At 51.0% G+C, this 13,316-nt stretch overlaps 1 protein-coding gene across 3 annotated transcripts in view; it reads right to left on the reverse strand.

Moving 5' to 3' along the window:
* The window catches only part of LOC103347245 (uncharacterized), a 45,456-nt gene extending 33,305 nt beyond the window's left edge, over positions 1-12,151 (reverse strand). For 2 of the 3 annotated variants that reach the window (XR_011382462.1, XR_011382461.1), the window contains exon 1: positions 33-2,027. Coding sequence is in view for 1 of the 3 variants with exons in the window: in XM_070057930.1 (XP_069914031.1) it covers positions 10,623-10,725; positions 10,815-10,854 (143 nt within the window). In the remaining 2 variants the exon portion in view is untranslated. Of the gene's footprint in view, positions 1-32; positions 2,028-10,622; positions 10,726-10,814 lie in introns of those variants that run through there. The other variant, XM_070057930.1, reaches the window with a different exon arrangement.
* Between the last annotated feature and the right edge of the window lie 1,165 nt (positions 12,152-13,316).

The raw sequence follows: 13,316 nt of genomic DNA on the forward strand, positions 1-13,316 counted from the left end.
CTACCGGGGAAACAGGGTCTGAAGGAGGGCACCTGAATCTCCATCCTCTATTTCTAAAAAGCAGCTCCAATGGATGTGTGCCACAAAGAAACGAGGTGATGATCAGGCTCCGTGCACTGGCGGAACGGATCCGATTTTCATGAATTCCACCCCAAACATTATTTCCTAGACTTGTAGGAGTCTGCGTGCTTTGGCCAGCTTCTGTCCTGCAAACGGTGGCTTGGGCTCAATCTCGCAGTTAGAATCATGCTCTTCCACTCTTGCACACCACGCAGACATACACGGAAAATCAGGCTCGCGAAGGTTTAACAGCAACTCCTCGTTCATGTAAGGCTTTTGTGGTGACCTTACCAACTCCTCCTCAGGCTCTGTTACAAGCCTTTCTGTGAATCACTGTCAACCCCTCCAAAGTTTAGTGCTCCACTTAGATCTGCACCAAAGGCAACACTACTTCTCCCAGGATGCTGTTTAAAGTCAATATTCCAATAAAGTACAACATATCACTGCGGCCTCCTAACCACGCGGTGGAGAGGGGCTGGCATCTGCCAGTTCCACTAAATCCCAACTCGAATCTTCAGTTTCCCAGCTTGTGTGTTCGAACAGGGTCGCGGGATCCTGGCACAGAAAGGGCACTCGGGAAAACTAGAGTCCCACGCCTCCATCCTGCACACGGCGAAAGGAGGGCGGAGGTGGTCAGAGCGACGCCGCTGTGGAAATGACACCCGTCCAGGTTCCAGGATCTCCCGGGAAAGATCCAAACTAGCTTCGCCTTCCTCCTACATGATACCGATTTACCCCCAACCGGTTTCCGGGCTTCTTTCCCGTTCGTTATCCTGGAAGTGAGACGAAAGTCACTCCTCCCCGCAGTAGAGCTGTCCTCCTGCTGTCACACCGGTTCTTGCTCACCAGTGAAATCCTAGCCATCCCTTGGCTTTATCCGCTGTTTTCCAAGCAACTCCCCCTGCTTCAAACACTCTAAACCTTCTAAAACCCGGCTTAGCGTCCACTGGCTTCGTAACCTAGGCAACCGCCAGGCGCGCATGCGTACCGACGCCGTTCCCACGGCGCCCCTCGCGCTATGACAGCCCGGAGGGCCAAAACACAAGTGTCCGCGCTCGCGCCTTTTGCCTCACCGCAAAGTATCCCAGCCCCAGCCCCATGACCAGCGAGGGCAAAGGTGGTCGGGCGGTACGCAATAGGCGGTAGCATCCCTTCCGGCCATCCTGTTTGCCAGTACCATGGCTCTCAGTGGTCAGGTGGGGAGTCGTGCCCGCCCCCACGTGAGGACGGCCAGGCCAACCGGTTTCGCAGGGCCAGGAACACCTACCAAAAGCCTTTGCTTGCGCTTGCGCCAGCGCTTCCTTCCGGGGCGGAAGAGCTGGAACTGCGCCTGCGCGGGCTCTCCTCCAAGTGGAGGCGGACCTCTGGATGAGAGGAGCGCTTGCTCCAGGCGGTTGTCCCAACTCCGAGGCCCCTACCGTGCAGTAGCCTAAGGAGAGCATGATGACCGCGAACCAGAACAGACTGCCCCTCTGGAAGTAGGCCGCGTTGCCTGCCATCATCGCCATCGCCATCGCTGCAGCTGTGTTCTTGGCGTCGCGGCCGGCTGCGCTACTAGTGTGGTGGACGCGGGACCAGCAGGGGCGGACCTGGGCGGCAGCTCCGCCCAGCCCGAGGGAGGGAGAGGGCCCGGGGATCGCCAAGCGCAGGTGGAGGCCCGGCCAGCCCCGTCTTGGCCTGGTCACTATCTGTAGGGGACATCCTTTCCAAGCGTCGCTCTCTGTAACGCTGTCTTTCCAATACATAAATCTTTTTTAAAAAACGATAAATAGGGGCCGGTTCTGGGTGCAGTAGGCTAGGCCACCACCTGTGGCCCTGGCATCCACATATAGGCATCCTTGAACTATGACCACTTGACCATGATGGATCTTTTTGATTGCTGTCAGTTTTGATTTGGCAGTATGTTAAAAATTTTCCATCTATGTTCATCAGAGATTTTCACCTATCCTTTCTTGTGTTCTTTTCTGGCTTGAGTATCAGAGTAAGGCTGGCCTACAGCAACGAGTTTAATATACAAATATTATATACAAATTGCATGTATTTCATATATACATTTAGGAGCATGGTGATCCTTCCCACCCACGCTCCCATCCTTCTTCCTCCTCCCTCTCTTAGTCCCAATCCTAAATTTTTTTTTTTTGTTTGACAGGCAGAGTGGACAGAGAGAAAGAGAGAAAGGTCTTCCTTTACCTTGGTTCACCCTCCAGTGGCCGCCATAGGTGGCGCACTGCGGCTGGCGCACCACGCTGATCTGATGGCAGGAGCCAGGTACTTCTCCTGGTCTCCCATGGGGTGCAGGGCCCAAGCACTTATGCCATCTTCCACTGCACTCCCTGGCCACAGCAGAGAGCTGGCTTGGAAGAAGGGCAACTGCGACAGAATCTGGTGCCCCGATCGGGACTAGAACCCAGTGTGCCGGCACACAAGGCGGAGGATTAGCCTAGTGAGCCGCAGCACCAGCCATCCAATCTTAATTTTTACAAAGATTTATTTTCAGTTTACTTTATACTCATTATCCCTACACTAAGTAAAGAGTTCAACAAACTGTAGAGACAAGGGCTGTAAACCATCATTGCATCTCAGAGTGTCCATTTCAATTCTATAGATTACCTTTTAGGTACGCTTAGTTACCATAGGCAGAGTGACAGAGATGGGAGGCAGGAGAGAGAGACAGAGACAACCATTCCATGTTCTGGTGCATTCCCCAAATGCTCACAACAGCTGGGGTGGGGCCAGCACCAGGCTGAAGCCACAGTCAGGAAGACTCCATCTGAGTTTCCCATGTGGAGAAGAGGAACCCAAGTACTTGGACCCTCTGCTGCCTCCCAGGCACATTAGCAGGAAGCTGGGTTGGAAGCAGAGCAGCCAGGACTCGAACTCTCCTCTCCCACATGTAAATTCACACGTAGTGCAGCAGTAGAGGGCTGTACAGTAGCGCCAGAGGAGTGTGATGAGATGTCTGCAGAGCAGGATGGGCATGTGCTGAGACACAGCAAACACCCCACACTCTCCCAGTGTCATCGGATGGGGAGAACAACATGAAGAAAGCATCGTGCATCTGGAGAATTAGGGTAGTTTTTGGTTGCTAGAAGAAACAATGTGAAATTAAATTTCATTGCTAGAAGAAACTGTGAAATTGTCCGCAGATCAAAACTCTTCTGATTCCTAATTCCACTCACAAGCAGGGCTACCCCTGCCTTTCCAGACAAGAGGTTAATTACCCTGATTGGCAGGTGGGCACAGAGGTGTGGTCAGATAGGGGCATGAGGTCACTCGGGGTGGGGTGGAGGCCTGATCTTCCAGCTCACAAATGTGATCAATTTTTATTTATTTATGTATTTGAAAGTCAGAGTTACACATGAGAGGAGAGGCAGAAAGAGAGAGAGAGAGAGAGAGAGCTTCCATTGCCGGTTTCACTCCCTAATTGGCCACAATGGCCATAGCTGTGCTGATCTGAAGCCAGGAGCCATTATCTCCCCCAACACCCCACCCCCAGTCTCATCGGTTCCAGGGACCCAAGGACTCGCGCCATCCTCCACTGCCTTCCAAGGCCATAGTAGAGAGCTGGATCGGAAGTGGAGTAGCCCGTTCTCAAACTGGAGCCCATATGGGATACTGGCGCTCCAGGCCAGGTCCTTAGCCTACTGTGCTACAGCGCTGGCCCCAGGAGGTGGTTGAGATGTGGGTGGGACCAGGGCGGTTTCTTGCCCAAGGGTATAAAGCTCAAATCATTGTGATGACTGATGATGATGATGCTCAGTAGGTTTCCTGCAGGAATTGGGTATAGAGGACATTCGTTCATAACTGCTTCATGGTTAGGTGAGAGGTGGCACAGAGTAAAAAAGTAATGTTGGCTGTTGTTCTTACTATTGTTGCAGTCTAGTGGATTAAGCATTGAGATGTCTGAGAAAGGGTCAAGCAGGTAGCTAAAGTTGGGTTTATGAAAATGCACATTCATTGCTGGTGCCACGGCTCACTAGGCTAATCCTCTGCCTGTGGCGCTGGTACTCCAGGTTCTAGTCTGGTTGGAGCGCCAGGTTCTGTCCCATTTGCTCCTCTTCCAGTCCAGCTCTCTGCTGTGGCCCGAGTAGAGAGTGGAGGATGGCCAGGAGAAGCGCCTGGCTCCTGGCTTTGGATCGGCGCAGTGCTCTGGCTGTAGTGGCCCTTGTAGGGTGAACCAACAGAAGGAAGACCTTTCTCTCTGTCTCCCTCTCTCACTGTCTAACTCTGCTTTCCAAAAAAAAAAAGAGAGAGAGAGAAAAAGATAAAGAAACTGCAAACTCATTAAGTGGGCATTTGACAGAAAATCATTAGGAAAACTCAGTGTGCTGGAAGTCAGTTTGCTGAATCACCAGTTTACAGTTTACTGGATTCACCAAACTGATGGGCTGTGGCTTTAACATGTCAGGTCATGGAAAAAAAATGCTACATTAAAAGAAAAAAAGATTTATTAGGGCCAGTGTTGTTCACTAGGTTAAGCTGCTGCTTGCGATACTAGCATCCCATATGGGCATCCATTTGTTTCCCAGTGGTGCCACTTATTGTTAAAGATGTATTTATTTATTTGAAAGGCAGAGAGGCAGAGGCAGAGAGGGAGAGAAAGAGAGGTCTTCCATCCGCTGGTCCTCTCCCCAGATGGCCACAACGGCTGGAACTCCGCTTCTGATCCAGCTCCCTGCTAATGTGCCTGGGAAAGCAGCAGAGGGTGATCCAGTTGCTTGGGCCCCTGTGTTGTACCTGAGTGAGTGTAAACAAAGGAGCACCACACATTGATAAAATTTGATGGTCCTTTATTGCCGGCGGTGGAGAGTGGGCTCATGCCCAAAAGAACTCTCGACCCTGAAGCCCAAAGCAACAGGGTTTATAAAGGCAAAAACTGCAAAATTGGGATGGGAATACATGGTTGCTAGGATCGGGAGAATACATGGTTATGGGGGTCAAGCTGACCTAAAACCGATGCGAAACGAGTATCAATTATAATCTTGACAATGCCAGTTGCAATCTTAACAATTTCAATTATAATCTTGACATTAATCCAGGTATTGGTTTTAATCATATGTAGGGCATAGACAAATTACATTTTTATCATTAACCCAGGTGCAGCCTATCCACTTCCAAGCTTGAGCGATCATGCTAGGGGGTTTCTATGCTCTGCCTAGTGTGATGTAGTGGACTGCTATTGTTCAACTGTTTTAGACCATAGTTTCAGAGCAGAGCCTCATGGTGTATGTGTGTGTTGGGGAGGCACCTTCCCAGAATGGAGTCTCAGGTTCCCCAAAATGGAATCCCTACTGTCAAGGTGTTACTTCACCTGCACCCACACAGGATACCTGGATGAAGCTCCTGGCTTCTGCCTGGCCCAGGCTTGGCTGTTGCAGCCTTTTAGGAGTAAACCAGCAGATGGAAGATCTGTCTTTCCCTCTCTCTATGTAAGTCTACCTTTCAAATAATAATAAAGATTTATTTATTTATTTGAAGGCAGAGTTACAGAGACAAAGTGGGGGGAAGGGAGAGATATGGAGGTCGAGATCTTTCATCTACCAGTGCATGCCCCAAATGGGCACAATGGCCAGAGCTGAGCCAGGCTGAAGCCAGGAGCTTCTTCTAGTATCCTAAGTGGGTGCAGAGGCCCAAAGCCTTGGGCCTTCTTGCACTGCTTTTCCAGGCACATTAATAGGGAGCTGAATCAGAAGTGGAGCAGCCAGGAATCAAATTGATGTCCATGTGGGATGCTGGCATTGCAGACAGCAGCAGCTTAACCCACTGCACCCAACTCTGGCCCTGAAAATGCTACATTTTGAACAGGTAAACCACGAACTGAACATAGGTTTGGACTTGTAAGTTAAACTGTTGACATCACAGAAACAATGGGGGAAATGAATATATAAGTCATTGATCCCAAAAGTGAAAAAAATTCCAAACTTCTGGGAAATAATAATAATAATAATAAAAAGTCCAGAGAAAAGACATTTAGGAAACACAAGTCCACTCTGTAGAGCACCAGAATCTCAAGTTCATTTGTTACCACACTTTTTTTTTAAACTGATGATCTTTATCAAAATTGTCATGCTGATAACTTGATTGTGGTCAAAGCATTTTCTTCCAGCATCACTGGGAACTCTTCCTGTAGCACTTGAAACAGGTGTCAGGCTGGCAGGACGGAGTTTTTCAGTTCTCAGAATTGTACAAGCCTGGTGGGAGCTCACAGTTGGCCAGTGGTGATTCTCCAAGGCCAAGCTGAACAGGAGTGGGAGCCAGGTCATAAAGCTGCCAGGAGTTCCCAAAAGTTCTGGCTTTTCCTTGTAGGTGATAACTGGGAGGCATGTGTTTCTGAAGTTCACCTGAATACTTATTTCAGGGACTATATTTGTGCTGGTCACACCTACACTGCAGGGCTCAATACACAGGATTGGATGTGTGTTGGTGTCATAGGCAGGCATATAGGATAAGCTGTGGCTTAGCAGGTTATCGCCCTAGCCTGAATCACTGGCATCCCATATGGGTGCCAGTTTGAGAACTGGCTGCTCCACTTCTGATCCAGCTCTCTGCTGTGGGCTGGGAAAGCAGTGGAGAATGGCCCAAGTCCTTGGGCCCTGCATGCATGTGGGAGACCTGTAGGAAGCTCCTGGCTCCTAGCTTAGGATCTGCACAGTTCCGGCCATTGCAGCCATCTGAGGAGGGAACCAACAGAGGCAAGATCTCTTACTCTCTCTGTTTTTGGCTTTCAATAAATAAATAACATTTTAAAGGTTTTATTTATTTATTTGAGAGATAGAGTTACAGAGAGAGAGAGGGAGAGACAGAGAGAAAAGTCTTCCATCTGCTGGTTTCCTCCCCAAATGGCTGAAACAGTAAGAGCTGGGCCAATCCAAAGCCAGGAGCCTGGAGCTTCTTCCTGGTCTCCCATGCGGGTGCTGGGGCCTCAGCACTTGGGTCATCTTCCACTGCTTTCCCAGGCCACAGCACAGAGCCAGATCTGAAGAGAAGCAACTGGAACTGGAACTGGGATGCTGGTGATGCAGGTAGAGGCTCAGCCTACTATGCCCCAGCAACACCTGTAAATCTTAACAAAGCAAGGTCAATGCACTACTCAGTGAACATCCCCTGAAGCCAAGGTCCACAGGAAAAATATGAAAACTCTCCTGAGTTGTTCAGGTAGAAAAAGAGAGATTTTCCAATAGAGGTTGATGATTTAGAAGGTGAGCCCTACGATTGGGCAGTGTGGGAGCTGGTATGTTGACCTTTGCCAGTGATGTCTAAATAATGGCATGAGAATAGAAGTGACTGCCTGGAGTTGGGGAGAGCATAAAAGCAAATGAATATACCTCATCAAAATATTCTTTGAAACAACTTTGATGTAAGATGGAAGGCCACCATCTACTGGAAATTCACGGTGCTGAGGTAATGAACTTTGAATTACAGGAATAAAAAAAAAAAAGCCAGGGAAACCGGGCTACGTCCAACTTAATTTTTTTCAAAGATTTAGTTATTTATTTGAAAGTCAGAGCTACACAGAGAGAGAAGAAGGGGGGAAGAGAGAGAGGGAGAGATCTTCCATCCTCTGGTTCACTCCCCAACAGGCCGCAATGGCTGGAGATGCACTGATCTGAAGCCAGGAGCCAGGAGCTTCTTCCAGGCCTCCCATGCAGTGCAGGGACCCAAGCACTTGGGCCATCCTCTACTGCTTTCCCAGGCTGTAACAGAGAGCTGGATCGGAAGTGGAGCAGCCTGGACATGAACCAGTGTCCATATGGGATGCCGGCACGGCAGGCCGTGGCTTTCCCCACTATGCAACAGCATCGGCTCCCCAACTTAATTTTAGTTTGTTTTCTCTCAGCCCTAGTCTCCTTTCAGATGTCCAGTTCTCAAACTATTCTATGGAGGTTTTGGCTGTTTTGAATGAATTATTTCAATGATTTAATTACTGTACGATGTTAGACTTATATTGACTTTTTTTAAGATTTCTTTTTATTTGAAAGAGTTACAGAGAGAGAGAGAGAAAGAGAGAGAGAGAGAGAGAGAGAGAGAGAAGAATCTTCTTCCCAGATGGCTGCAACAGGCAAGGCTGGGCCAGGCCAAAGCCAGGAGCCTGGAGCTTCTTCTGAGTCTCCCATGTGGGTGGCAGGGTCCAAAGCCCTTGGGCCATCTTCCACTGCTTTCCCAAGCCATTAGCAGGGAGTTGGATGGGAAGTGCAGCAGCCAGGACATGAGCCAGCACCCATGTGGGATGCTGCCACCTGCCCACTATACCTTAATGCTGGCCCCTTATGCTGACTTCTGAAAACCATTTATTTTTGTGTACCTGAGAGGCTGAGTGAGAGAGAGCAAGAGAGAGAGAAACCTTCTGTTTGCTGGTTCACTCCCCAAATGTCTACAACAGCCAAAGCTGGGTCAGGCTGAAGCCAGGAACCTAGAAATGCATCCAGGTCTCCCAGTGTAGGCTATAGGGCCCATGCACCTGAGCCATCACCTGCTGCTTCCCTGGCTACTTTGGTGTGAAGCCAGATTGGGAGCAGAGTAACTGGGACTGAAACCCACACTCTGCTATGGGCTGGGGGCTGGTGGAGGGGGAGCCCTCTCAGCTCCTCACGCTGTCCTGGAGGCAAAATCCAAGGCCCCAGAACAATGGTGCCCTTAGGGTGTGAAACCCTTCCAGAAGCTGCTCTGGACCACAGGGGAGGGAGGGGCCTCCCAGGTGAAGATTGTGGGCTCAGCTGCCAGTTTTACTGCTGAGATTTTATTTAAACAAACAAATTTGATTTAAAACAAAACAACCAGTGTGTTTTTAAAATGTGTGTTAAAGGTATACAAATTGCTGGTCAGAAATACTGGGAACTTTTCCTGTGGAGTTCTAGTGAGTGGCCGGGCTGGGGGTAGGGACCAGATACCCTGGAGCACCTCAGCGATAGATGCTCCCCAGGGAAGTTTTGCTGGGAGCAGAAAGCGCTCTTATCCCCTCTTTGCCTGTTCTGAAGGAAAGAGTTCCAACCAACAGTGTGTTCTCTGTTTGAATTTGGGTTTATACAAAATGCTTTACACCAATTATTCATATAATCAATATGTTTAAAAACATTTATTTATATTCATTTGGAAGGCATAGTTACAGAGAGATAGAGAGAGGGATCTTCCATCTACTGGTTCACTCCCCAAATGGCAGCAAATGGCCAGGGCTGGGCCAGGCTGAAGCCAGGAGTTTCTTCCCGGCCTCCCACATGGTGCAGGGGCCCAACCACTCAGGTCATCCTCTGCTGCTTTACCAGGGCTAAGCGGGGAGCTGTATGACAAGTGCAGCAACTGGGACTTGAGCTAGCACCTATATAGGATGCTGGCTGGAGGCAGAGGCTTAACTTGCCATGAAACAACACCAGCCCTGAATGTATAAGTTTTTTTTCTGGACAGGCAGAGTTAGACAGTGAGAGAGAAACAGAAAGAATGGTCTTCCTTTTCCGTTGGTTCACCCCCAAAATGGGCACTGCGGCCATCGCGCTGTAGCAATCCGAAACCTGGAGCCAGGTGCTTCCTCCTGGTCTCCCATGTGGGTGCAGGGCCCAAGCACTTGGCCCATCCTTCACTGCCTTCCCGAGCCACAGCAGAGAGCTGGACTGGAAGAGGGGCAATGGAGACAGAATCCGGTGCCCCAACTGGGACTAGAACCTGGGGTGCCGGCGCTGAAGGTGGAGGATTAGTCAAGTGAGCCTCAGGCCCCGGCACTATAACACTTTTTGAAAATTTTTGGGGGGCTGGCGCTGTGGCACAGTGGGTTAACGCCCTCCCCTGAAGCACCAGTATCTCATATGGGTGCCATTTTGAGAACCGGCTGCTCCACGTCCAATCCAGCTCTCTGCTATGGCCTGGGAAAGCAGTGGAAGATGGCCCAAGTCCTTGGGCCCCTGCACCCACGTGGGAGACCTGGAAGAAGCTCCAGGCTCCTGGCTTGGGATCAGCACAGCTCAGCCATTGAAGCCACTTGGGGAGTGAAGCATTGGATGGAAGACCTCTCTCTCTCTCTGCCTCTCCTCTCTCTGTGTAACTCTAACTTTCAAATAAATAAATGTTTAAAAAAAAACCCACATAGCTCCATTTCACTGCCAAATGCTTAAGATACTTCTTAAAAATTTTATTTGAATGTTTATTTTATTTATTTAAAAGGCAGAATTACAGAGAGGCAGACAGACAGAGAGGGAGAGAAAGAGAATAGCGAGAGGGTCCTTCCATCTGCTGGTTCACTCCCCAGGTGGCTGCAATGACCAGAGCTGTGCCAACCTGAAGCCAGGAGCTCCTTCCAGATCTCCCACGTGGTTTCAGGGGCCCAAGGACTTGGGCCATCATCTGCTTTCCCAGGCTGTGGCAGAGAGCTGGATCAGAACCAGTGTCCATTTGGGATGCCAGTACTGCAGGCAGCAGCTTTACCTGCTACTCCACAGCGCCAGCCCAATCCAGCACTTCTTACTGGCACCTCTCTGTCATGCTGTCCCCCACAGTCCTGCTCTAGTAGCTACTTGGTGTGTAGGCCTTCAAGGTCTCCATCGAGACCAGTGTGTCGTTTCTGTAGCTCTCCTTACCTGTTGTGCAGGAGGGTGTGATGATGGTCCACCAGGGACTGAGTGAACGAGCCCAGGAGCCCAAGGCTCTCATAAGGGATGCTCTGCGGCCAGAGGACAACCACTGAAAGAGAACCAGAGGCACAGAGAAACCATTAGGGCACCTGAAGACCGGCAGGTAGGAAAGAACAATGATTCTACCAAAGTAACTACCGGGGAAACAGGGTCTGAAGGAGGGCACCCGAATCTCCATCCTCTATTTCTAAAAAGCAGCTCCAATGGCAGTTTACACCAAAGAAACGAGGTGATGATCAGGCTCCGTGCACTGGCGGAGTGGATCCGATTTTTCATGAATTCCACCCCAAACATTATTTCCTAGACTTTAAGAGTCTGCGTGCTTTGGCCAGCTTCTGTCCTGCAAACGGTGGCTTGGGCTCAGTCTCGCAGTTAGAATCATGCTCTTCCACTCTTGCACACCACGCAGACACACTCGGAAAATCAGGCTCGCGAAGGTTTAACAGCAACTCCTCGTTCATGTAAGGTTTTTGTGGTGACCTTACCAACTCCTCCTCAGGCTCTGTTACAAGCCTTTCTGTGAATCACTGTCAACCCCTCCAAAGTTTAGTGCTCCACTTAGATCTGCACCAAAGGCAACACTACTTCTCCCAGGATGCTGTTTAAAGTCAATATTCCAATAAAGTACAACATATCACTGCGGCCTCCTAACCACGCGGTGGAGAGGGGCTGGCATCTGCCAGTTCCACTAAATCCCAACTCGAATCTTCAGTTTCCCAGCTTGTGTGTTCGAACAGGGTCGCGGGATCCTGGCACAGAAAGGGCACTCGGGAAAACTAGAGTCCCACGCCTCCATCCTGCACAAGGTGAAAGGAGGGCGGAGGTGGTCAGAGCGACGCCGCTGTGGAAATGACACCCGTCCAGGTTCCAGGATCTCCCGGGAAAGATCCAAACTAGCTTCGCCTTCCTCCTACATGATACCGATTTACCCCCAACCGGTTTCCGGGCTTCTTTCCCGTTCGTTATCCTGGAAGTGAGACGAAAGTCACTCCTCCCCGCAGTAGAGCTGTCCTCCTGCTGTCACACCGGTTCTTGCTCACCAGTGAAATCCTAGCCATCCCTTGGCTTTATCCGCTGTTTTCCAAGCAACTCCCCCTGCTTCAAACACTCTAAACCTTCTAAAACCCGGCTTAGCGCCCGCTGGCTTCGTAACCTAGGCAACCGCCAGGCGCGCATGCGTACCGACGCCGTTCCCACGGCGCCCCTCGCGCTATGACAGCCCGGAGGGCCAAAACACAAGTGCCCGCGCTCGCGCCCCGCCCCTCACCGCAAAGTATCCCAGCCCCAGCCCCGTGAGCAGGGATGGCAATGGTCAGGCGGTACGCAATAGGCGGTAGCATCCCTTCCGGCCATCGTGTTTGCCAGTACCATGGCTCTCAGTGGTCAGGTGGGGAGACGTGCCCGCCCCCACGTGAGGAAAGCCAGGCCAACTGGTTTCGCAGGGCCAGGAACACCTACCAAAAACCTTTGCTTGCGCTTGCGCCAGCGCCAGCGCCAGCGCCAGCGCCTGCGCCTGCGCCTGCGCCTCCTTCTGGGGAAGAGCTGGAACTGCGCCTGCGCGGGCTCTCCTCCAAGTGGAGGCGGACCCATGGATGAGAGGAGCGCTTGCTCCAGGCGGTTGTCCCAACTCCGAGGCCCCTACCGTGCAGTAGCCTAAGGAGAGCATGATGACCGCGAACCAGAACAGACTGCCCCTCTGGAAGTAGGCCGCGTTGCCTGCCATCATCGCCATCGCCATCGCTGCAGCTGTGTTCTTGGCATCGCGGCCGGCTGCGCTACTAGTGTGGTGGACGCGGGACCAGCAGGGGCGGACCTGGGCGGCAGCTCCGCCCAGCCCGAGGGAGGGAGAGGGCCCCCGGCTCGCCAAGCGCTGGTGGAGGCCCGGCCAGCCCCGTCTTGGCCTGGTCACTATCTGTAGGGGACATCCTTTCCAAGCGTCGCTCTCTGTAACACTGTCTTTCCAATACATACATGTTTTTTAAAAAACGATAAATAGGGGCCGGCGCTGGGTGCAGTGGGCTAGGCCACCACCTGTGGCCCTGGCATCCACATATAGGCATCCTTGAACTATGACCACTTGACCATGACGGATGTTTTTGATTGCTGTAAGTTTTGATTTGGCAGTATGTTAAAAATTTTCCATCTATGTTCATCAGAGATGTTCACCTATCGTTTCTTGTTTTGTTCTTGTCTGGCTTGAGTATCAGGGTAACGCTGGTCTCCAGCAACGAGTTTAATATACAAATATTATATACAGATTTCATGTGTTTCATATATACATTTAGGAGCATGGTGATCCTTCCCACCCACGCTCCCATCCTTCTTCCTCCTCCCTCTCCTAGTCCCAATCCTATTTTTTTTTTTTTTTTGTTTGACAGGCAGAGTGGACAGAGAGAAAGAGAGAAAGGTCTTCCTTTACCTTTGGTTCACCCTCCAGTGGCCGCCATAGGTGGTGCACTGCGGCTGGCGCACCCTGCTGATCGGATGGCAAGAGCCAGGTACTTCTCCTGGTCTCCCATGGGGTGCAGGGCCCAAGCACTTGGGCCATCTTCCACTGCACTCCCTGGCCACAGCAGAGGGCTGGCCTGGAAGAGGGGCAACTGGGACAGAATCCGGTGCCCCGACCAGGACTAGAACCCA

Source organism: Oryctolagus cuniculus, chromosome 15 (assembly GCF_964237555.1).
Source record: "Oryctolagus cuniculus chromosome 15, mOryCun1.1, whole genome shotgun sequence".
In the NCBI taxonomy this organism is placed as follows: domain Eukaryota; kingdom Metazoa; phylum Chordata; class Mammalia; order Lagomorpha; family Leporidae; genus Oryctolagus; species Oryctolagus cuniculus.